This window comes from Carcharodon carcharias, chromosome 6 (genome assembly GCF_017639515.1).
Source record: "Carcharodon carcharias isolate sCarCar2 chromosome 6, sCarCar2.pri, whole genome shotgun sequence".
Taxonomy (NCBI): Eukaryota; Metazoa; Chordata; class Chondrichthyes; order Lamniformes; family Lamnidae; genus Carcharodon; species Carcharodon carcharias.
Genome location: NC_054472.1, coordinates 190,532,890 through 190,558,401, shown reverse-complemented (window position 1 = coordinate 190,558,401; position 25,512 = coordinate 190,532,890). Strand labels below are relative to the sequence as shown.

The 25,512-nt window shown below is 48.6% G+C and overlaps 1 protein-coding gene across 1 annotated transcript; it reads left to right on the top strand.

Annotated features, from left to right (window-relative positions):
- The first annotated feature begins 2,068 nt into the window (after nt 1-2,068).
- On the top strand, nt 2,069-25,324 carry ttc19 (tetratricopeptide repeat domain 19). The gene is made up of 10 exons (XM_041189767.1): nt 2,069-2,254; nt 3,118-3,209; nt 4,899-5,009; nt 5,930-5,968; nt 6,681-6,737; nt 7,347-7,408; nt 19,784-19,878; nt 20,429-20,583; nt 22,138-22,300; nt 25,128-25,324. Exons 1-10 carry the CDS (start codon nt 2,095-2,097, stop codon nt 25,280-25,282), a joined length of 1,089 nt encoding a protein of 362 aa, XP_041045701.1. The 5' UTR covers nt 2,069-2,094; the 3' UTR covers nt 25,283-25,324.
- Nucleotides 25,325-25,512: the final 188 nt, after the last annotated feature.

Here is a 25,512-nt window from a genome sequence, read left to right as displayed (position 1 = left end):
CAAATGCTACATGCATTTAGATACAGAGTCTTTAGTTTTGTCCTTTTATTATTTTTGTAATGTCTGGCCTTATCTGCTGATTTACTCTTAGACTTGTACTGTCTTCCTGTTCTGTCACATTCTGTTTATTATTTCCCATATTAGTACCTTTCTCTCTTGCCTTGTCTCTACTCTTTTGTTTACCATATTTTCCCAATTTTATCCCTTACCCCCACTATTTAGTTTAAAGCCCTCTCCACTTCCCTAGTTATGCGGCTCGATAGAACATCAGTCCCAGCACAGTTCAAGTGTAGACCATCCCAATAGTACAGCCACCACTTTCCTCAGTACTGGTGCCAGTGCACCACAAACTAGAGCCCACTTCCCCCACACCAGTCTTTGAGCCACGCATTCATTTTGAGGAGGGCTTGTTGCAGGCTGCATGGTCGGATATTTGCAGGTTGGAGATAAATCAACAGTGGGTAAAATGACGCTTTACTGCCGGCCACAATGACTTATCCCTTAACCTCATTTACCAGTTCGCTCTAGCTAGCTCTACTTTCATATCCTCATAATTGCCTTTATTTAAGTTTAAAATACTAGTCCTTGTACTAGAACTAATACTAAAACCCACTCTTCTCTTCCTCAAACTGAATATAAAATTCAATCATATTATGATCGCTGCTACCTAGGTGTGCCCTCACTATAAGGTTATCAATTGATCCTATCTCATTGCACAATACCAAGTCTAGTATAGCCTGCTGTTTGGTTGGCTCCAGAACATGCTGTTACAAGAAACAATCCTGAAAACATTTCCTCTAGGCTACTTTTGTCTATCTGATTTTTCCAGACTACATGTGGATTAAAATCCCCCATGCTTATTGCTGGTCAGTCGAGTCATGTGACCTCTTTCTTCCACAATGATGTCATAAAGAGATATTTATTTGGTGTCTGGATCTGGCTTTCATTTTGTGGATTATAATGTCTCAGTCACTAGCCTTTGAAAGAGTCATTATCCATATTGATGACCCTGTAGCTATCGTCTTGTTAGACCGTAGGACTCTGCGAGAGAGGTAAGCTTATAAAGATGCAAATGATGCCCACTTCCTTTCAATAGTTTCTTTTTGAAATGGGCCTTGACTCTCTCGGGTGTGAGATTCCTTGAGCAACATGTCAGGGCATGTCTCCAGTGCAATCTATATAATGCCTTAGTGGTCACTTTACCATTCCAGACATCAGGTGACTTGTGGTGGCCATATTTTGGTTTAGCAAAGTTCAGTTTTAAATAAGTTTGATTTATATAGTTTATGATTTCTTTCATGTCTCAGGGACATGTCATCATGCTCTTATGTTCTGTCCTAGAGTGACGCCAAACCATTTTACTCAAACCACACTGAACCACAACACCCTGATCTTACCTGCTCCTCCAAGGGCTGCTCTCCAACTCCAGCACTGCTACCATGCAACCACACGGTGCGTATAGATCATGAAAGTGGCGAAACATCAGCGGTCCTGCTGCTGTTGCATTGACCACTACGGTTGCCTAGCCGAAAAGAAGGATCTTGCAGCGATGTCTGGGGACTGAGGTGATTAACCTCCAGCAACCGCAAACATCAATCCTTCCCTGTCCCTTTAAGAACCTGGGTGGCTTCCCCTTTAAGACTCCAGGGTTTCCGTTCCCATGAAGCCACACACCAGCCTGACTCGGAATCGTGTTGCCGTTCCTTCGCTGTCACTGGGTCTAAATCTGGGTCACTGCTCCCTCGCAAAATCCTGGAACTCTCCATACCAGATGGACCGCAGCGGTTCAAAGGAAGCTGCTCACCACCACCTCCTAGTGGCAATTGTAGGGATGAGCAACAAATCCTGACCTTGCCAGTGACATTCAGATCCCATGAAACAATTAGAAAATTGTGTGCCTGTCCTTTTAAGAACTTGGAGAGCGCACCCCTTTAAGAACTCGGGGTGACTGTCACTTTAAGAATTCGGGGAGCTTTTATCCTGAGGATCCTGTCCCTTTAAAAGGTACCCCCAGGGAGAGGGGGCGGGGCTTGCTCCTGATCACGTGCTGGTGGTTTCCGGCTGGTGACGTGTTTCCGCTCCGTTGCCCGGGTGATGCTGCGATTTGCCGGTTGCCGGGGCCTGAGACCCGGGTGGAGGATCTGGACCCGCGGCCGGAGGACGGAGCGAGTCCCGGGAGCCCAGCCGTCCCCGCCCCGACCCCGCCCCCAGCCCCCCGGGAGCGGCCCCGGGACCCTCAGCGCGGCCGGGCTGGGTAAGGAGAGGGGGAGGGGGAGGGGGGGGGGGTGGGTGGGTGGAGAGTGTCACCCCCCCCCCCCCCCCCCCGGAGCCCCCTCCCCCACCCCTCCCCCCACGGGACGACCCCTCCCCCCCACCACACCCCCCACGGGAAGACCCCTCATCCCCTCCCCCCGACCACACGGGAAGACCCCTCCCCTCATTCCCCCCCCAACGCAGGAAGACCCCTCCCCCCATCACACGGGAAGACCCCTCCCCTCATCTCCCCCCCCCCCCCCCCCCACACAGGAAGACCCCTCCCCCCATCACACAGGAAGACCCCTCCCCTCATTCCCCCCCCCCCCCCCCACACAGGAAGACCCCTCCCCCCATCACACAGGAAGACCCCTCCCCTCATCTCCCCCCCCCCCCCCCACACAGGAAGACCCCTCCCCCCATCACACAGAAAGACCCCTCCCTCATCTCCCCCACCCCCCCCCCCCTCACATGGGAAGATCCCTCCCCTCATCCCCCCACCACAAGGGATGACCCCCCCCCCCCCCCCACCGCTATTACTATCACCATCACCATACGGGAAGACCCCTCCTCTCTCCCCTCCCTCCCGACACACAGGACGACCCCACCAGGGACAACTCAACCCCCATCTCTCCCCGCCCCTGCCTCTCTCCCCCGCCCCCCCCCCTCTTATTCTTCTGGCTCTCCTCCTCATCTCTCCTGCCCCACCCTCTCCTCCCTCAATTCTCAATTCCCCTTCACCTTGGACGATTCCTTTTTCCCACTCACTGCCCCCCCACCCCCCTCTCCCCCGGCCACCCATCCCCCTCTCTGCCTGCCCTATTTATCGTCTCTAACAGGCTGTTTCCTGATTTGTCTCTCCAGCCTTTCTGCCTGCCGCCCGTCTGTTCCCCCAGGATGAGAAGGAGCAGCGGGACCCCGAGGATGACATCGTCCTGCTGATCAAACAGGCCAAGGTTTGGCATTCCCGCTCTGCCAACTCAAACCAGCTTCCTCAGCTGGGATATCACCGCGGGTGTACGAGTCAAAAGATAATTACTCCTCGGTGGGGGGGGGGGGGGCGGTACCCAGCCCCTCCATTCCCCCAGCCCCTCCATTCCCCCAGCCCCTCCATTCCCCCAGCCCAGCCCAAGTTGTTCCTTCCAGCCCTGCCTTTTCTGCCAGCACAGCGCCCTGCATTCTCACTATCCTGGAGGGTGGGCCCACAGCCCAATCTGGAACGCTTTCCCTCCCCGAACAGGCTGAGATGGGCATGTATCATTGATGGAGGTATTGAGGGCCACCGAGCAAAGCTACATGGTGCCGAGTTCAGCCATGGCTCACTGGGCAGGACTCTTACCTCGTACACTCATCCTGGAGTTGCAGCGTCATGGGTGCAAGACCTACTCCACAGACTTGAGCACAAAATCTAGCCTGGTGTTGCTGTACTTCATGATGATTGTGTTGCCTCTGTTCAGACATTGTTTGGGTCTAAATGAGGAAGAAGGGAGCTTTTTTTAAACATTCATTCCTGGGATGTGGGCTTCGCTGGCTAGACCAGCATTTATTGCCCATCCCTATTTGCCCTTGAGTGGAACGTAGGACTCGTGGAGCCGGAGCAGGCCACTCAGCCCTTTAAGCCTGCTCTGCCATTCAATAAGATCATGGCTGATCTGATTATGGTCTTAACTCCACTTTCCTGTCTGCCCCCAACCCCTTCTTAACCCTTGACTCCCTTGTCTGTCAAAAATCTGATCAACTCTGCCTTGAATAAATTCAAGGACCCAGTCTCAACTGCTTTCTGGGGAAGAGAATTCTATAGACTAACAACTCAGAAAAAAAATTCTCCTCATCTGAGCCTTAAACAGAGAACCCCTCATTCTTCAACTGTGTCATCTGGTTTTAGTCTCCCCCACAATTGGAAACATTCTCCTGGTATCTACCCATCAAGTCCCCTCAGGATCTTGTGTTTCAATAAGATCATCTCATTCTTCTAAACTCCAATGGATACATGCCCAACCTGTTCAACCTTTCCTCATAGGATAAACCCTTTATCTCAGGGACTGATGAAGAGTCACGTTAACTCTGTTGTCTTCTCCACAGATGCTGTCAGACCTGCTGAGTTTTTCCAGCAATTTTTGTTTTTGTTTCAGATTTCCAGCATCCACAGTATTTTGCTTTTGCCTTCCTAATCACTTGCTGTGCCTGCATACTCACTTGTTGTGATTCATGTAGCAGGACACCCAGATCCCTCTGTACCACTGAGTTCTGCAGTCTCTCCATTTAAAAAATATACTGCTTTTCTATTCTTCCTGCCAAAGTGGACAAGTTCACATTTTCCCACATTATCTGCCAAATTTTTGCCCACTCATTTAACTTGTCTATATCCCTTTGCAGACTCTCTACCTCCTCTTGAAAACTTACTTTCCTACCTATCTTAATATCATCAGCAAGTTTAGCTACCATACATTTGGTCCTTCATCCAAGGTATTGATAAAGGTTATAAATAGTTGAGGCCCCATCACTTATCCCTATGGCACTCCACTAGTTACAGCTTTCCAATCCAAAGAAGACCCATTTACGCTACTCTCTGCTTGCTGTTAGCTAATCAATTCTCTGCCTATGCTAATACATGAATGCTCTGTTTATCTCCCCTGACTCTACAGCTCAGTGCCATGAGAGGGAAGCTGGAAGATGCTGACCACTTATTACACCAGGCCCTAAAGCTTGCCCACCAGTCGCACAACAACCAGGCCATCACCTACACCTATGTTCAGGTAAGGGGCGAGGTCCCACTATCCAAGTAGGCTCTGTCTGCTCGCTCAAAATGGGAAGCTGGATCTTTGTGTCTCACATTCATCTCTGCGAGTACAGGCGAGCTGTCACCGAGTGAAGGTTTGTTTCCTTCAATTTTTGAAGCTGCACTACTCCAACATGCCGAGGCTGGTATGTGGCCGAAATCCTGTACAAATCAATCAATCAATCAATCAATCTCCTTCCCTCCTGTTTTATGGATGGACACAAGGGTGCTGGACCATCCTGGGCATTAATCTCAACTCTGGGCTCAAGACAAACTCTGAGAGCCTTGAGCACATAATCTAGCCTGACAATCGCATCACAGTACCTAGGGAGCACCGCATCGCCGGAGGGCCAGCCTTTCGGGTGTGATATTAAACCAAGGCTCTGTCTGTCCTCTCAGGGGCACATAGGTGAAAAAAAAAAACCATAAAACCTGAAACAACAATGGAGTGATTGAAAGGCAGTCATATTAATAATGTCCAATTTTCTTTGAAATCCACTGTCATTTGCAAACTCACAGAAATATCCAGTAGGTATGTAGGGGCGAAGCAGTGGAATTCCCTACCCCTGTGGAGGCTCAGTCATTGAGTATGTTCAAGACAGAGATCGATAGATTTCTACACACTAAAGACATCAACCAATATGGCCACTATTTGAAGAAGAGTAGGGGAGTTAATATTGGCTCACCTCTCCACATCCCCCTCCCAATACCCTGAGAAGCTGCTCTGGCCCCTCACCACCCCTTCACTGTAAAATTTCAGGGTGTTTATTGTGTTTGATTCTGTGTGTCGCTGAGTCCCGGAATTTGATCACTGGAGATGATGTTCTGTGTTATGTGTGCACCATGTTTCTCTGACCCTCTCCTTCTCTCCTCCCCCCTCCCTGATGTTTCCTGTAGATGGCCAACCTGGCGTTTCTCCGAGGAGACCTGCATAATGTAAGTGAGCAGAACGCTGAGGCCAGCTTAACCCCCACCCCAGTTTTTCAACAAATTTTCTGCCCCCTGATGTCATCCTCTCATCTCCCTCAGTCCCCCCATGTCCTCCTCTCCTTGCCTCCTCAGTCCCCCCACATCCTCCTCTCCTTGCCTCCTCAGTCCCCCCCCACATCCTCCTCTCCTTGCCTCCTCAGTCCCCCCACATCCTCCTCTCCTTGCCCCCTCAGTCCCCCCACGTCCTCCTCTCCTTGCCTCCTCAGTCCCCCCACATCCTCCTCTCCTTGCCTCCTCAGTCACCCCCACGTCCTCCTCTCCTTGCCTCCTCAGTCACCCCCACGTCCTCCTCTCCTTGCCTCCTCAGTCCCCCCACATCCTCCTCTCCTTGCCTCCTCAGTCACCCCCCCGTCCTCCTCTCCTTGCCCCCTCAGTCCCCCCACGTCCTCCTCTCCTTGCCCCCTCAGTCCCCCCACGTCCTCCTCTCCTTGCCCCCTCAGTCCCCCCACGTCCTCCTCTCCTTGCCCCCTCAGTCCTCCCACGTCCTCCTCTCCTTGCCCCCCCCGTCCCCGTCCACCCTACGCCCGCCTCTCCTTGCCTCCTCGGCTCCCCCCCCATATTCTCTTGTCCTCCTCCACGCCCACCCAATTTTGTGTCTCTCTTGTATAATTGAACACTCAGTTCTTATCTTCTCCATCTGTCTCTCCCTCCATCTCAGGCTGAGAAACTCTTCAAAGCAGCAATGAGCCAGCTATTGGGATCTGGGACTCGGCAGGTAAATGTCTTAGAATCTGAGCAGTGCCAGAGATCACATATTTGTTCAGGGGATGTGAGCATCGCTAACAAGGCCAGCATTTATTGCTAATCCCTAATTGCCCATTGAGAAGGTGGTGGTGAACCACATTCTTGAACCGCTGCACACACCCACAGTGCTGCAAGGGAGGGAGTTCCAGGATTTTGACCCACCGACAGTGAAGGAATGGCGATATATTTCCAAGTCAGGATTGTGTGTGACTTGGAGGGGAACTTCCAGGTGGTGGTGTTCCCATGTATCTGCTGCTCTTGTCCTTCAAGATGGTAGTGGGCATGGGTTTCGAACGTCAGAGGAGCTTTGGTGAGTTGCTGCAATGCATCTTGTAGATGATATGCACTGCTGCAATGTCGGTGGCGGAGGGATTGGGTGTTGAAGGTGGTGGATGGGGTGCTGATCAATCGAGCTGTTTTGTCCTGGATGGTGTCAAGCTTTCTGAGCGTTGTGTGCGTTGCCTGATTGGTCAGTCTGCTGCTGTCCATGTTGTGCAGAGCACCAATGCTTTAGACAAGGCATTGTGATGGGTGGCAAAAGAATGTAATGTGATGTATAACTTCTGTCTTGCTCCCACAGGATGACAATGCAGTGATTGAGATGTCCCTCAAGTTGTGCAGCATCTACGCAAGCACTGAACGGTGAGTATGTTAGAAGTAGAAGTGAACCAGTCACCCATAACCTTTGGAATCCTCTTTTTCCCCCCCCATCCCCCAAAAAATCTTTGGCAGTAGGGTGCAGGGTTCGTGGGCATTGGCTTCAATTAGGGTCCACAGGCCTCTGCCCAGGGTACAGGATCCACAGTTGAGGTGAGATTGGAAAATGACTGCCCTTGACATCAAGCCACTGTTTGATCGAGTGTGGTATCAATGTTCCCTAGCAAAACTGGAGTCAGTGGGAATTGGGGCAGGGTGGAGGGGGAACTCTTTGCTTGTTGGAGTTGTGCCTAGCACAAAGGAAGATGTTTGTAGTTGTTGGAGGTCAATCATCCCAACTCCAGGACATCACTGCAGGAGTTCCTCAGGTTAGTGTCTTCGGCCCAACCATCTTTGGCTGCTTTATCAATGTCCTTCCTTCCATCATAAGGTCAGAAGTGGGGAATGTTTGCTGATGATTGCACAGTGTTAGCACCATTTGTGACTCCTCAGATACTGAAGCAGTCCAAATGCAGCAAGACCTGGACAACATTCAGGCTTAGGCTAATAACTGGCAAGTAACATTCGCACCACACAAGTGCCAGGCAATGACCATTTCCAACAAGAGGTAATCCAGCCATAGCCCCTTGATGTTCAATGGCATTACCTTCACTGAATCCCCCACTGTCAACATCCTGGGGGTTACCATTGACCAGAAGCTGAACTGGACTAGCCATATAAATACTGTGGCCGCAAGAGCAGGTCAGAGGCTGGGAATTTTGCAGTGAGTAACTTACCTCCTGACTCCCCAAAGCCTGTCCACCATCTACAAGGCACAAGTCAGGAGTGTGATGGAATACTCTCCACTTGCCTGGATGAGTGCAACAGCACTCAAGCTTGAAACCATCCAGGACAAAGCAACCCGCTTGATTCATAGGAACACAGGTAGGCCATTTGGCCCCTTCAGCCTGCTCCACCATTCAGATAGAGCACGACTGATCATCTACCTCAATGCCACACTCCCACACTATCCTCATATCTCTTGCTGCCATTAGTCTCCAGAGTCTATTGATTTCTGTCTTGAACATAGTCACTGTCTGAGCTTCCACAACCCTCTGGGGGTAGAGAATTCCAAAGATTCACCACCCTCTGAGTGAAGAAATTCCTTCACATCTCAATCTTAAATGACCTGCCTCTTATTCTGAGACTGTGTCCCCTGGTTCTAGAGTCACCAACCAGGCGAAACATCCTATCCACATCTACCCCGTCACACCCTGTAGGAACTTTGTAAGTTTCAATGAGGTCACCCCCTCATTCTTTGAAACTCTGGGGAAACTGGACCTGTTTTCACTAATCTGTTGAGGCTGGGGAGTCAATTGAAAGTGTCAAAACTGAGTTTGATAGATTTTTGTTGGTTAAGGGGATTACAGGTTATGCAACCAAGGTGGGTAGATGAAAGGGAACTTGCAGGTGATAGTGTTCCCAATCATCTGCTCCCCTTGTCTTCTAAGTGGCAGAGGTTGAGAGTTTGGAAGGTGCTGTTGAAGGAGGCTTGGTTATTCCTGCAGTGCATCTTGTAGGTGGCGCACACTGCTGCTTCAGTGGTGGTGGAGGGAGTGGATGTTTAAGGTGGGACTGTTAGTTCTGAGGAGGATTCAAGGGGATTTAAACAGGCTAAGTGAATGGACAAGAACATGGCAGATGGAATAAAATGTGAATAAGTGTCAAGTTATTCACTTTGGTAGAAAAAAATGAAAGGCAGAGTATTTCTTAAGTAGTGAGCGGTTGGGAAGTGTTGATGTCCAAAGAGACCTGGGTGTCCTTGTTCATGAGTCACTAAAAACTAATGTGCAGGTGCAGCAAGCAGTTAGGATGACAAATTATATATTAGCCTTCATCACAAGGGGATTTGAGTATAGGAGTAAAGATGTCTCATAGTCTCAGACATCTACAGCACAGGAGGCCCATTCAATCCGTGCTGGTCAGCAAAGGTCTGACTACACTGAGGGAACCAACAAGAGGGAAAAACACATTTAACCTTATCCTCACCAACTTGCCTGCTGCAGATGCATCTGTCCATGGCAGTGTGCGGTGGTTATTCCTGCCGATAGTCATTGTAGAGACGAAGTCCCGCCTTCACATTGGGGAAATGCTCCATTGTGTTGTGTGGCACTACCACCGTGCTAAATGGGATAGATTTTGAACAGATCTAACAATTCAAGACTGGGCCTCCATGAGGCGCTGTGGGCCATCAGCAGCAGCAGAATTGTACTTGGACACAATCTGTAACCTCATGGCCCGAAACATCCCCCGCTCTACCATTACCATCAAGCTAGGGGATTAACCCTCGTTCATTGAAGAGTGCAGGAGGGGATACCAGGAGCAGCACCAGGCATACCTAAAAATGAGGTGTCAACGTGGTGAAACTATAACACAGGACCACTTGCGTGGCAAACAGCATAAGCAGCAAGTGATAGACAGAGCTAAGCAATACCAGAACCAATGGATCAGATCGAAGCTCTGCACTCCTGCCCCTTCCAGTCATGAATGGTGGTGGACAATGAAACAACTCGCTGGAGGAAGAGGCTCCACAAATATCCCCATCCTCAATGATGGGGGAGCCCAGCACATCAGTGCAAAAGATAAGGCTGAAGCATTTGCTACAATCTTCAGCCAGAAGCGCTGAGTAGATGATCCACCTCGGCCTCCTCTAGAGGTCCCCAGCATCACAGATGCCAGTCTTCAGCCAATTCGATTCACTCCGCGTGACATCAAGAAAGGGTTGAAGGCACTGGATAGTGCAAAGACTATGAGCCCTGACAATATTCCTGCAATAATGCTGAAGATTTGTGCTCCAGAACGTGCCGCACCCCTAGCCAAGCTGTTCCACTACAGCTACAACACTGGCATCTACCCGGCTATGTGGAAAATTGTCCAGGTAAGTCCTGTACACAAAAAGCAGGACAAATCCAATGTAACCAATTAGCGCCCCATCAGTCTGCTCTCCATAATCAGTAAAGTGATGGAAGGGGTCATCAACAGTGCTATCAAGTGGCACTTGCTTAGCAATAACCTGCTCACTGACACCCAGTTTGGGTTCTGCCAGGGCCACTCAGCTCCTGACCTCATTACAGCCTTGGTTCAAACATGGACAAAAGAGCTGAACTCCTGAGGTGAGGTGAGAGTGACTGCCCTTGACATCAAGGCAGCATTTGACTGAGTGTGGTATCAAGGAGCCCTAGCAAAACTGGAGTCAATGGGAATCGGGGAAAACTCTCCGCTGGTTGAAGTCTTACCTAGGACAAAGGAAGATGGTTGTGGTTGTTGGAGGTCAGTCATCTCAGCTCCAGGACATCACTGCAGAGTTCCTCAGGGTAGTGTCCTTGGCCCAAACATCTTCAGCTACTTCATCAATCACCTTCAATCATAAGGTCAGAAGTGGAGATGTTCGCCGATGATTGCACAATGTTCAGCACCATTTAAAAGAACATAAGAACTAGGAGCAGGAGTAGGCAATTCAGCTCCTCGAGCCTGCCCCGCCATTCGTTACGATCATGGCTTATCTCATTTCGGCCTCAACTCCAGTTTCCCGCCCCCTCCCCATAACCTTTCAACCCGTTACTAATTAAAACTCTGTCTGTCTCCTCAAATTTATTCAGCGTCCCAGCATCCACTGCACTCTGAGGTAGTGAATTCCACAGATTCACGACCCTTTGAGAAAAGTAATTTCTCCTCATCTCTGATTTAAATCTACCACCCCTTAGCCTAAAACTATGGCCTCTCATTCTAGAATGCCCCACAAGGGGAAACATCCGCTCCACGTCTACTTTGTCTATCCCCTTTAGCATCTTATATACCTCAATTAGATCTCCTCTCATCCTTCTAAACTCTAGCGAGTATAGGCCTAAACTGCTCAATCTCTCCTCATAAGACAAGCCCCGCATCTCTGGAATCAATCTAGTGAACCTCCTCTGAACCGCCTCCAATGCAACTACATCCTTCCTCAAATAAGGGGATCAAAACTGTGCACAGTACTCCAGGTGCGGTCTCACCAATGCCTTGTACAGTTGCAACAACACTTCCCTATTTTTATACTCTATTCCTTTAGTAATAAATGCCAAAATTCAATTTGCCTTCCTTATTACCTGCTGTACCTGCATACTAGCTTTCAGCGATTCATGCATGAGGACACCCAGATCCCTCTGCACTGACGCATTCTGAAGTTTCTCTCCATTTAAATAATAAGTCGCCTTTTTATTCTTCCAACCAAAGTGGATAACCTCACTTATCCACATTAAACTCCATCTGCCAAATTCACCTAACTTGTCCATATCCATTTGTAAATTTCTTATTTCTTCATTGCAACTTACTTTCCCACCTATTTTGGTGTCATCTGCAAATTTAGCTATAGTACCTTCTATCCCTGAATCCAAGTCATTAATATAGATTGTAAATAGTTGGGGCCCAAGGACCGAACTCTGTGGCACACCACTAGTTACAGCTTGCTATCCAGAAAAAGACCCATTTATCCCGACTCTTTGCTTTCTGTTGGTTAGCCAATCCTCTATCCAAGCTAATATATTACCCTAACTCCGTGTTATCTTATGTTGTGTATTAATCTTTTGTGCGGCACCTTATCAAAGGCCTTCTGGAAGTCCAGATATACTACATCTACAGGATCCCCATTATCCACTTTGCTTGTCACATCTTCAGAGAACTCTAGCAAATTAGTCGAACACAATTTACTCTTCATAAAACCATGCTGACTCTGATGGATTGCATTTTAACTTTCCAAATGCCCCATTACTACTTCCTTAATAATGGATTCCAACAATATCCCAATGATAGATGTTAAACTAATTGGTCTATAGTTTCCTACTTTCTGCCTCCCACTTTTTGAATAAGGGCTTTATATTATCATTTTTCCAATCCACTGGAACCTTTCCGGAATCCAGGGAATTTTGGAATATTCTAATGCATCCATTATCTCTGCTGGCACCTCCTTTAAGACCCTGGAATGTAGGCCATCAGGTCCTGGGGACTTGTCACCCTTTAATCTTTAATCCCAATAGTTTGCTCAGTACTTTTTCTCTAGTGATGGTGATTGTTCTAAATTCCTCCTCTATGTCCTCGCACTACCTGTTACTATTGGGATGTTACTCGTGAAAACTGAGGCAAAATATTGATTAAAGGTCTCTGCTTTTCTGCATTCCCCACTATTAATTCCCCAATCTCGTCCTCCAAGGGACCAACATCCACTTTAGCTGCTCGCTTTCCTTTTATATACTTGTAGAAGCTTTTGCTATCAGTTTTTACGTTTTGCACTAGTTTTCTTTCATAATTTACCTTTGCTGTTCTGATTATTTTTTTAGTAACCCTTTGATCTTAAAAGTTTCCCAATCTTCCAGCCTGCCACTGACCTTTGCAATTTGGTATGCCTTAGTTTTTGCCTTTAAGTTTTCTTTAACTTCCTTGCTTAGCCATGGATGTTTTTTCCCCCTCTTACCCTTTTTCTTCCTCATTGGGATATATTTTGCTTGGGAGGAATTGAATATCTCCTTAAATATCTGCCACTGTTCATCAACTATCCTACCTTGTAGCCTTCCTGCCCAGTCCACTAGGGCCAAATCTGCCCTCATACCTATGTAGTGACCTTTGTTTAACTCCAGAACACTAGTGTGGGACTCATGTTTCTCGCTCTCAAACCGAATTTGAAATTCTATCATGCTATGATCACTCTTCCCTAGAGGATCCTGTACCATGAGATCATTAATTAATCCCATTTCATTACACAAAATCAAATCCAGAATAGCCTGCTCCCTGGTTAGTACCACAACATATTGCTCCAAGAAACAATTTGTAATACACTCTATGAACTCTCCCTCAAGGCTATCCTTGCCAATTTGATTAGTCCAGTCTATTTGCATAGTAGAATCACCCATGATTATTGCCGTGCCTTTCTGACATGCTCCCAGTATTTCCTGGTTTATACTGTGCCCTACTGCTAAACTACTATTTGGGGACTCCTGATTCCCCTGATTCATGATGACTCAGATACTGAAGCAGTCCATGTCCAAATGCAGCAAGACCTGGACAATATCCAGGCTTGGGCTGACAAGTGGCGTGTAACATTTGCACCACACAAGTGTCAGGCAGTTACCATCTCCAAAACAGAGAATCCAGCCATCGCCCCTTGATGTTCAGTGGCATTACCATCACTGAATGCCCCACTATCAACATTCTGAGGGTTACCATTGACCAGAAACTGAACTGAACTAGCCATATAAATACTGTGGCTACAAGAGCAGGTCAGAAACTAGGAATCAAGCAACGAGTAACTCACCACCTGACTCCCCAAAGCATGTCCACCATCGACAAGGCACAAGTCAGGAGTGTGATGGAATACTCCTCACTTGCCTGGATGAGTGCAGCTCCTACAACACTCAAGAAGCTTGACACCGTCCAGGACAAAGCAGCTGCTTCATTGGCACCCCATGCACAACCTTCAACATTCACACCCTCTACCACCAACGAACAGTGGCAGCAGTGTGTACCATCTACAAGATGCACTGCAGCAACTCACCAAGGTTCCTTCAGCAGCACCTTCCAAACCCACGACCACTATCATCTAGAAGGACAAGGGCAGCAGATAGATGGGAGCACCACCACCTGGAAATTCCCCTCCAAGTCACTCACCATCCTGACTTGGAAATATATCACCGTTCCTTCACTGTCACTGGGTCAAAATCCTGGAACTCCCTTCATAACATCACTGTGGGTGTACCTACACCACATGGACTGCAGCGGTTCAAGAGCAGTGGCTCACCACCACCTTCTCAAGGGCAACTAGGGCTGGGCAGTAAATGCTGGCTCAGCCAGCGAAGACGACATCCTGTGTAAGAATTAAAAAAAAAAAATTCCCAATGTTAGCAGTCCTCTGGCACCTCACCTGTGGCCAGAGAGAATTTGAAAATTACTGCCAGGGCCCCTGATATCTCTTCCCTTGCCTCCCTCAACAGCCTGGGATACATCTTAACCAAAAACATAAATACCTGGAAAAACTCAGCAAGTCTGGCAGCAGCTGCGGAGAGGAACACAGTTAACGTTTCGAGTCCGTATGACTCTTCATCAGAACTAAGGAAACATAGAAAAGAGGTGAAATATAAGCTGGTTTAAGAGGGGGTGGGACAGGTAGAGCTGGATAGAAGGCCAGTGATAGGTGGAGATAACCAAAAGATGTCACAGACAAAAGGACAAAGAGGTGATGAAGGTGGTGATATTATCTAAGGAATGTGCTAATTAAGGGTAGAAAGCAGGATGAGCAAGGTACAGTTAGACCTAGTGGGGGTGATGTAGGGGGAAGGGATCAAAATAGGCTAAAAGGTAGAGATAAAACAATGGATGGAAACACATTTAAAAATAATGGAAAAAGGTGGGAAAAGAAAAATCTATATAAATTATTGGAAAAAGGGGAATCAGAAAGGGGTGGGGATGGAGGAGAGAGTTCATGATCTAAAGTTGTTGAACTCAATATTCAGTCTGGAAGGCTGTAAAGTGCCTAGTCGGAAGATGAGGTGCTGTTCCTCCAGTTTGCGTTGACCTTCACTGGAACATTGCAGCAAGCCAAGGACAGACATGTGGGCATGAGAGCAGGGTGGAGTGTTGAAATGGCAAGCGACATGGAGGTTTGGGTCATTCTTGCGGACAGACCGCAGGTGTTTAGCAAAGCGGTCGCCCAGTTTACGTTTGGTCTCTCCAATGTAGAGGAAACCGCATTGGGAGCAGCGAATGCAGTAGACTAAATTGAGGGAAGTACAAGTGAAATGCTGCTTCACTTGAAAGGAGTGTTTGGTCCCTTGGACGGTGAGGAGGGGGGAAGTAAAGGGGCGGGTGTTGCACTTTCTGCAGTTGCATGGGAAGGTGCCGTGGGAGGGGGGTTGAGGTGTCGGGGGTGATGGAGGAGTGGACCGGGGTGTCCCGGAGGGAATGCTCCCTGCGGAATGCCGCCGGGGGGGGGGTGAAGAGAAAGTGTGTTTGGTGGTGGCATCATGCTGGAGTTGGCGGAAATGGTGAAGGATGATCCTTTGAATGCGGAGGCTGGTGGGGTGATAAGTGAGGACAAGGGGGACCCTATCATAGTTCTGGGAGGGAGAGGAAGGTGTGAGGGTGGATGCGCGGGAGATGGGCCGGACACGGTTGAGGGCCCTGTCAACCACCGTGGATGGAAAACCTCGGTTAAGGAAGAAGCAGGACATGTCAGAGGAACTGTTTTTGAAGGTAGCATCATCGGAACAGATGCAACGGAGGCGAAGGAACTGAGAATGGGATGGAGTCCTTACAGGAAGCGGGCTGTGAGGTGCTGTAGTCAAGATAGCTGTGGGAGTCGGTGGACTTGTAATGAATATTGGTGGACAGTCTTTATTACCAGAAATTGAGACAGAGAGATCAAGGAAGGGAAGTGTCAGAGGTGAACCATGTGAAAATGATAGAGGGGTGGAAATTGGACGCAAAATTAATAAATTTTTTCCAGGTTCAGACGAGAGCCTGAAGCAGTCATCGATGTTCCGGAGAAAGAGTTGTGGGAGGGGGCCGGAGTAGGACAGGAACAAGGAATGTTCTGCATACCCCATAAAGAGACAGGCATAACTGGGGCCCATGCGGGTACCCATAGCCACATCTTTTATTTGGAGGAAGTGAGAGGAGTTTAAGGAGAAATTGTTCAGTGTGAGAACAAGTTCAGCCAGACGGAGGAGAGTAGTGGTGGATGGGGATTGTTCGGGCCTCTGTTTGAGGAAGAAGCGGAGAGCCAATAGACCATCCCGGTGGGAGATGGAGGTGTAGAGGGATTGGACGTCATCTGGGATACATCACATCTGGGCCTGCGGATTTATCCACTTTTAAGGCTGCTGAAACCACTGGTACCTCCTCTCTGTGTAAATTCCCTCTAATATTTCACAGTCCTCCGCCCTGATGCCGATATCTGTGTCGTCCTTTTCCATTGTGAAGACTGTCACAAAGTATTCATTGAGGACTGCACCAATGTTTTCCCGGTCCACACACACATTAACTCTATGGCCCCTAACTGGCCCTACTCTTTCCCTAGTTATTCTCTTCCTCTTTATATATTTTTAAAAATCCCTTTGGGGTTTCTACCCACCAATGCTTTCTCGTGCACTCTCTTAGCTTTCCTAATTCTCTTTTAAGTTCCCCTCTGCACTCTTTATACTCCTCAAGGGACTCTGCCATATTGAGCCTTCGGTATCTACTATAAGTTTCTCTTTTTTTCTTAATCCTAACCTTTGTCCATTGACATCCAGGGTTCTCCGGACTTGGTCCCCCACTTTGTCTTTGCAGGAACATATACGCCCTGTACTCTCACTCTTTCCTCCTTTAATGCCTCGCATTACTCTGACACAGTTTTATCTGCAAGTAGCTGCTCCTAGCCCATTTGAGCCAAAGCATATCTCATCTTAGTAAGATTAGCATTTCCCCAGTTCAGAACTTTTATTCCCGGCCCAAATTTATCCTTTTCCATAACTATCCTAAATCTAACTGAGTTATGGTCATTATCTCCAAAATGCTCCCCCCATAATGGACCTTCCACCTGCTTGGGCTCATTTCCAGAACTGCCCCCTCCCTTGTTGGGCTTTCTACATACTGGTTAAAAAAGATATGGATGCAACTTAAGAATTTTGCTGCTTCCCTAACTTGTGCACTAAAACTATCCCAGTTAATATTTGGGTAGTTAAAATCCCCACTATTACTGCCATATTATTCTTACACTTCTCTGAAATTTGATTACGTATTTGATCCTCTATCTCCCCCTGAATGGGGGCCTATAGTACACCCAACAGCGTGTTTGCCCCTTTTGTGTTTTTTACTTCTACCCATATGGCTTCATTTGATGATCCTTCCAAGATATCACCCCTCCTCACTGCTATAATTGATTCCTTGATCAATATTGCAACCCCCCACCCCCTCTACTTCTATACCCCCTCTCTATCTCATCTGAATACCCTATAACCAGGAATGTTGAGCTGCTGCATTGGGACCAAGTCACAGTCATAGCTATGATATCACACTCCCACTTGCCTATCTGTGCCCTCAGGCTCCTGTCTTATTCCTCAGGCTCCTTGCATTAAAATATATTCCATTTAGCCTTGCTGAACTCACTTCTTTCTTATCTAGCCTATGTTTCCTCTGCCTTCCAGACTCACTTGCTAGCGTTTTAACTTCTAATTCCATCTCAGCTTCTCTCCCTTCTGAACTACTTTTCAGGATCCTATCCCCCTGACAATTTTGTTTAAATCCACCCCAACAGCATTAGCAAACCTCCCCGCGAGGATGTTGGTCCTGTTCCCGTTCAGATGTAACCTGTCCAACTTGTACAGGTCCCACCTCCCCGCAAACAATCCCAATGCCCCAGGAATCCAAAACCCTCCCTCCTGCACCATCTCTCCAGCCACGCATTCATTTGCTGTATCTTTCTGTTCCTATACTCATTACTGTGTGGCACAGGGAGTAATCCAGAGATTTTTTTTAACTTTGAAGTCCTGTTTTTCAATTTCCTTCCTAACTCCCTAAAGTCTGCTTGCAGGACCTAATTTCTCTTTTTTCCGGTGTCATTGGTCCCAACATGGACCATGACCTCTGGATGTTCGCCCTCCCCCTTCAGAATGTCCTGCAGCTGTTCCATAACATCCTTGACCCTGGCACCCAGGAGGCAACATACCATCCTGGAGTTAGGCCTATGGCCGCAGACGTGCCTGTCTGCTCCCCTCACTAACAAATCCCCTACCACTATTGCCCTTCCAGACTTCTTCCTCCCCCCTGAGCAGCTGGACCACCCACAGTGCCATGGCCCTGTCTCTGATTGGCCTCCACAGAGGAACCGTCACTCTCACCGTTTTCCAAAAGGCTGAGAAACGGTTTGTGAGCGAGATGCACTCGGGGAGATTCCCTCACTATCTGCCTGGTCCCCTTCTTCTGTCTGGTGGTCACCCATTCCCTCTCTGCTTGCACCTCCTTAAGCTGTAGAGTGACCACGTCCTGAAACGTGCTGTCCACGACCCTCTCGGCCTTGTGAATGCACCGTGGTGCCCCCGGCTGCTGCTCAAGCACCAAAACCTGGAGCTCGAGTTGTTCCAGTCAGAGGCGCCTCCTGCACACATGGTCACCCAGGCCGCCAGGAGCATGTAGGATTTCCCACATAGCGCAGGATGTGCACACCACAGGCCTGAGCTCCCCAGACATATCTTAACTAAATAGAATGTGCACCCTTGCTTTTATTTTAACCCTTACTCCTACTTGAGTATAAACTAGATGCTAGATCGTCTAGATAGACCAGAACCTCTAGGTGCTGCTGACTGCCTGTCACAGGGTCCTCCCCTCGCACTCTAGGTGCTGCTGACTGCCTGTCCCAGGGTCCTCCTCTCACCCACTCTTCTATGTGCTGCTGACTGTCTGTCACAGGGTCCTCCTCTCACACACTCCTCTATGTGCTACTGACTGCCTGTCACAGGGTCCTCCTCTCACACTCTCCTCTAGGTGCTGCTGACTGCCTGTCACAGGGTCCTCCTCTCACACTGTCCTCTAGGTGCTGCTGACTGCCTGTCACAGGGTGGTCCTCTTGCACTTTTGTCTCCTTGTTGCAATTGTATAAAGCCTATGTGAGACTGCACCTGGAGTATTGTGTACTGTTTTGCTCTCCTTATCTAAGGAAGGATGTACTTGCCACAGAGGGAGCGCCATGGAGGATCACCCGACTAATCCCTGGGATGGCAGCATTGTTTTATGAGGAGAGACTGGGGAAAATGGGCCTGTATTCTCTAGAGTTTTGAAGAATCATAGAGGAGATCGCATTGAAATTTAGAAAATTCTTACAGGGTAAATGTGCGCAGGAGATTTCCCCCGGCTGGTGAGTCTACAACCAGGGGACACAGTCTCAGAATAAGGGGCAGGCCATTTAAGATTGAGATGAGGAGGAGTTTCTTCACTGAGGGTGGTGAGTCTTTGGAATTCTCTGCTCCGGAGGGCTGTGGAAGCTGAGTCATTGAGCATGTTCAGGACGGAAACTGATTAGATTTCTGGAGACAAATGAAATCAAGGGATATGGGGATAGTGCGGAAAATGGCTGGAGGTAGATGATCAGCCGTGATCTTTCTGAACGGTGGAGCAGGCTCGATGGGCCGTATGGCCGACTCCTGCTCCTAAGTTCCGATGTAACAGCTTTTTGTAACACCGAGAGTTCCAGATTTCCACTCCCCTCGATGTGAAGAAGTGCTTCCTGACATCACCCTGACTGGCCTCGCTCTCTGGCTCTTAATTTTAAGGCTCTGCCTCCTAAGTGAGTGGTGTTGATGTCCTTTTCTGTTTTTACAGGCACGGTTTAGCAGTCGAGGGATACAAATGGTGCATTGAGACACTGGAGGAGAAAGTTCAGAGTCAGAAAGCTGTTCCTGAGGAATCCCTGTCGGGTAATATTGTCTAGTGATGGGATCAATTCCATTGCTGCACGCAGCAGTGGGTAAACCCCAGTGTCTTCCAGGTCACGGAGTGATCCATTCCCTTCATCATCTGCGGTTTCACTACACGGACTGCGGCGGTTCAAGAAGGCAGCTCACCACCACCTTCTCAAGGGCAATTAGGGATGGGGAATAAATGCTGGCCCAGCCAGTGACACCCACACCCCAAGACAAAGACTGCCCTCTGCTGCTTAACCACAGTAAAGCAAGTGAGGAAATGTAAGTTATGAGGAGGATGCAAGGAGGCTTCAAGGGGATTTGGACAGGGCAAGTTAAATGGGCAAGAACATGGCAGATGGGATATAATATCAATAAGTGTGAAGTTATCCACAAAACAGAAAGCAAGTGAGGATCTCTCCTGGTTGCTGGAGACAAATACTGAAGCCTGACAGACATCATCTCCACGTAGTCATGTTTTGAGGTTGCGAAAGATGCTATAGAAATGCAAGTCTTTCTTGCTGTGAAATGTGTGTTTTTGTTGTTTCCCTGGTTTATCTCCCAGCCGCTGAGAAGGAGAATACCCGTCTCTTACTGGGGATGAGCCTGGACTCGTGTGCTCGCTACATGATGAGCCGGAAGCAGCTGGAGTTGGCAGAGAGTCTGTACGAGAAGGCACTGGCGATCTCTCAGCAGGTGCAGGGGGAGACTCACCCACAGGTAACCCAACCGTAGAGAGGCTGCAGCAGCGATTCGATAACAGTCCTGCCCATCACCGCCTGTTCCCGGCTCCTCCCCCCGCCCCCCCGGCTCTCCCCCCCCCCCCCAGCTCCTCCCCCTCGCCCCCCCGGCCCCTCGCCCCACCCTCCCCTCCCCGCCGGCTCCTCCCCCACTGGCTCCTCCCCCTCGCCCCCCCCCCCCACCCCTGGCTCCTCCCCCTCACCCACCCCCCACCCCCGGCTCCTCCCCCTTGCCCCCCACCCCCGGCTCCCCACTGTCAGCCTCTGAAATATTTCCTTTTCCCCTCTAATTTATTCTATTTTCACCTGTCAGATACTTTCAGACTCGTTCAGTGATTGTTCTCTCAATTTTTCTGTCTGTCATAAACTTACAATAAACTTACATAAACTTACAGTACCTCCATCTTCGCAATTTGCCTCGATTCCACTATCTGGGAATCTGTTCTGTTTCTCGATCAGCTGAAATAGAAAGTCTGCATTTACTGTCCATCACCGGTTCCCCTGAACGGTTGGTGGCAATGAACTTCCACCAAACTAAATAGGGCAAGGGAGAGACTTGGGAGGGGCCGGTGGGAGGGGTAGAGAGAGAAAATGCTGGAAGTGCTCAGCAGGTCAGGCAGTGTCTGTGGAGGGAGAAAAGCAGAGTTAACGTTTCTGGTTTGTGACCTTTCATCAGTTTAAAGGCTACCGACAAATTATCAAAAGTGGCCGGACAGATTAACAAAGCATTTGGGATCCTGAGCTTTTTAAATAGAGGAATAGATACAAAAACCAGGAAACTTTTATCAATCAATGGCTAGGCCTCAGCTGGAGAATTGTGTCCAACACTGACCCCACACTTTAGGAAAGATATCAAGGCCTTGGAAATAATGGGAAGAGATTTACCAGAATGGTATTAGTGATGAACTTCAGTTATATGGAGAGACTGGAGAAGTTGGCGTTGTTATTCTTGGAGCAGAGAAGGTTAAGGGGAGATTTAATAGAGGCATTCAAAATCAGGAAGGGTTGAGATGGAGTAAATCGGTGGATGGTCGGTAATAAGAGGACAGAGATTTAAAATGATTGGCAAAAGAACTAGAGACAACATGAGGTCAGGCTTTTTTCTCCGATAGTGAGTTGTTGTGATCTGGAAGGCGCTGCCTGAAAGGGCGGTAGAAGCAGATTCAATAGGAACTTCCAAAAGGGAATTGGAGAAATACTTGAAGGGGAAACAAAATCCCCAGGATATGGGGCAGAAAAAGCGGTGGGAGTGGGATAATGGATTATTCTTCAGAAGAGCCGGCATGGCCTCAATGGGCCGAATGGCCTTCTGTAATGTAATATTCTATGATTCCTGACCCTCTTTTGAGTGCAGGAGTTTGATGTGATGTTGATGTATCATTTCCCCCCAGCACCAGACCACTAACCCGCCCACGGACACCTCACTGCAGCTTCTGAAGTGTTTCCTACTCTAACTGCTCTCCTCTCTCTCTCTCTCTCTCTCTCTCTCTCTCTCTCTCTCTCTCTCTCTCTCTACCCCATCCCCCTCTCTCAGACAGTGGTGCTGATGAATGATCTTGCCACCGTACTGGACATGAAAGGCCATCACGAGCGAGCTTATGATTATGTCAGAAGGGCCTCGAATCTGGCGAGAGATACCAGCCACCCAGACGAATGTGTGATTCTCTATAACTTGGCCAGAGTTCTCATGCACAGAGGTAATGGCACTGTTAAATATCGAGAGCAGGGTGGGGGGGGTTACACCCCTTCAGAGTGGGGCCAGGGGGGTGGGGGGGATGGGCACACCCCATCGGCAGTGAGGTCAGGGCGGTGTTGGCGGGTGGGGGTCACCCCCCCCCATCGGAGTGGGGTTGGTGGATCACACCTCGACAGGGTTGGGATTGGGGTGGGGGGGGGGTGCGGGGTGTGGTCAAATCCTGTCAGCGTGGGGACAGGATGGTTGGGGAGACGTCAGGGTGGGACAGAGGGGATAACAACCCATCAGGGTGAGGACAGGGTGGGATGGAGATTGTCAGAATGGGATGCGGGGGTCACACCCCATCAGGGTGGGCCTGGGGCAGGAAGGGGTGTCAGGTCCCATCAGTGCAGGGGGTGGGGGGAGCGGTCAGGTGGAAAATTGTATATACTTGGATTGTTTATTTGGTTATTGCCCCTCCCTGGTTACCCTGTGAACTTCGGGGGGGAATCACATGATACAGGAATCCACCAGGACCACTCAGCTCCTGACCTCATTTCAGCCTTAGTCCAAACATGGACAAAAGAGTTGAACTCCTGAGTTGAGGTGAGAGTGACTGCCCTTGACATCAAGGCCACATTTGACCGAGTGTGGCATCAAGGAGCCCTAGCAAAACTGGAGTCAATGGGAATCAGGAGGAAAACTCTCTGTTGGTTGGAGTCATACTGAGCACAAAGGAAGATGGTTGTGGTTGTTGGAGGTCAGTTATCTCAGCTCCAGGACATCACTGCAGGAGTTCCTCAGGATAGTGTCCCAGGCCCAACTGTCTTCAAATGCTTCATCAATGACCTTCCCTCCATCATAAGGTCAGAAATGGGGATGTTCCCTGATGATTGCACAATAATCAGCACCATTCGCGACTCCGCAAAGCAATCTCTGCCCATGTTCAGCAAGACCTGGACAGCGTTCAGGCTTGGACTGATAAGTGGTAAGTAACATTCATGCCACACAAGTGCCAGGCAATGACCATCTCTAACAAGAGAGAATCTAACCATCACTCCTTGACATTCAATGGCATTACCATTGCTGAATCCCCCACTATCAACATCCTGAGGGTTACCATTGACCAGAAACTAAACTGGACCGGTCATCTAAATACTGTGGCTACAAGAGCAGGTCAGAGGCTAGGAATCGAGCGATGAGTAACCTACCTCTTAACTCCCCAAAGCCCGTCCACCATCTAAACATTCACTCCCTCCACCACTGACGCACAGTAGCAGCAGTGTGTGTACCGTCTACAAGATGCACTGCAGAAACTCAAGGCTCCTTTGACAGCACCTTCCAAACCCACAACCACTACCATCTAGAAGGACAAAAGCAGCAGATAGATGGGAACACCACCAGCTGCAAGTTCCCCTCCAAGTCACACACCATCCTGACTTGGAAATATATCACCGTTCCTTCACTGTCGCTGGGTCAAAATGCTGGAACTCCCTCCATAACAGCACTGTGGGTGTACCTACACCACATGGACTGCAGCAGTTCAAGAAGGCAGCTCACCACCACCTTAAGGGGCAGTTAGGGGTGGGCAATAAATGTTAGCCTAGCCAGTGATGCTCACTCTCTGTTTGAGAGAATAAAAAGATTAGCTCAGTCTTAAATAAAGATGGCAGGTTCTCTTCCCAAAGGGACTTTATTGGCTGCTTTTTCTGGCAGTTTTCTTAATCGCTATTCCTGGGGCCACAAATTCTCAGATTGAATTCATTCACCTTCTCAACTTGGCCTGGTCAGATTCGAATTCTCAAGCCCCTCAAATGTTAGTCTAGGACCATGAGGCCACAGTGTATCCCTGTTCCGAATAAATCCGTGTGTCCATCTTTCCCAGTGTTGCCATTCTGATTCTCCTGCATTTCTATAGCACCTTGTAAAACATTACCAAGGTGCTGCACAGGAATATTAACAAAATTTGACACTGACCCACATAGAGATAATAGTTAAAGTGACCAAAAGAAGTGGTTTTAGGGAAATTTTTAAAAGAGTAGCGAGAGGTTTAGCAAGGGATTGAAGAACATAACCTGGGAAATAGGAGAGGGAGAAGGCTTTTCGGTCCCTTCGAGCCTGCTCCACCCACCATTCAGTACAATCATGGCTGATCCGCCTCAACTCCACCTTTCCCACCCAGTCCGCATATCCCTTGGTTCATTATTATGACACAGCCGGTGGTAAAGGCTGAGATGTTCAAATCCCAGAGGGAAACTGTCATAATCCATTTTTGCAATTTGTATGTTTCAAGATGTAGGCTTTGAATTCCGTGGTAATAAAATAGCAAGCACATACAAATGTCCACAAAATTACTACTGTAACAACTACAAAGTCCCCTAATTAATCTGACTGTCAGAGAGCCAGGGTGATGCTCTGGGGACCTGGGTTCAGATCCCATCACCGCAGATGGTGAAATTTGAATTCAATAAAAATCAGGAATTAATAGTCTGATAATGACCATGAAACCATTGTTGGTTGTTGTAATCTGCTGTCCTTGGTTGACTCTTTTTAAAAAAAAAAAATGCCCTCTGAACAAGGGTAATTAGGGATGAGCAATAAATGCTGGATGTCCATATCCCATGAATGATTTGTTTTCAATGGTTTCAAAATGAAATTGGGTGGGTCCTTGAAGGAAATAAACTTACAGGGCTACAGAGACCAAATGGGGGAGTGAGACTGACTGGATTGGTCCAGAGAGAGCCAGCATGGACGTGATGGGCTGCACGGCCTCCTTCTGTGCTCTAAATGGCTCTGATTCAGCCTTCATCATACCTTCATCCAGCACTGACTTCCTTCTTTGCCAACAGGTAACTACAGCGAAGCAAAACAAGTTTACGAAGAGGCTCTGAAACAGGCCGAGGCAAAGGCCGACAAGCCAGTGATTGAACGTATCCGTGAGGGAATGGAGGAGTTGGAGGTGAAGACTCTGCAATTCCGAGTGCTTGGGGAAACAAACCATTAAATGGAAGAAGTTTGCACTTATTGTTTCCACTGACAGCCAAAATCATTCTTTTGAGTTTTTTTGTGTGTAGTTTGAGTGTTAAGGTCTCAGTGGGTAACAATCTCACCTCTCAGTCAGAGGGTCATGGGTTCAAGCCCCACTCCAGGGATTTGAGCTCAATATCGAGGCCAATAATTAGTGCAAAACTCAAAAAGAGTGCCGCACTGTCGGAGGGTCGGTACCGAGGGAGT

Coding starts and splice junctions, on each gene's coding strand:
- ttc19 (XM_041189767.1), top strand. CDS start 2,095: ATGCTGCGATTTGCCGGTTGCCGGGGCCTGAGACCCGGGTGGAGGATC. Junction 5,010..5,929: donor TCACCTACACCTATGTTCAG/GTAAGGGGCGAG, acceptor TGTTTCCTGTAG/ATGGCCAACCTGGCGTTTCT. Junction 22,301..25,127: donor CAGAGTTCTCATGCACAGAG/GTAATGGCACTG, acceptor CTTTGCCAACAG/GTAACTACAGCGAAGCAAAA.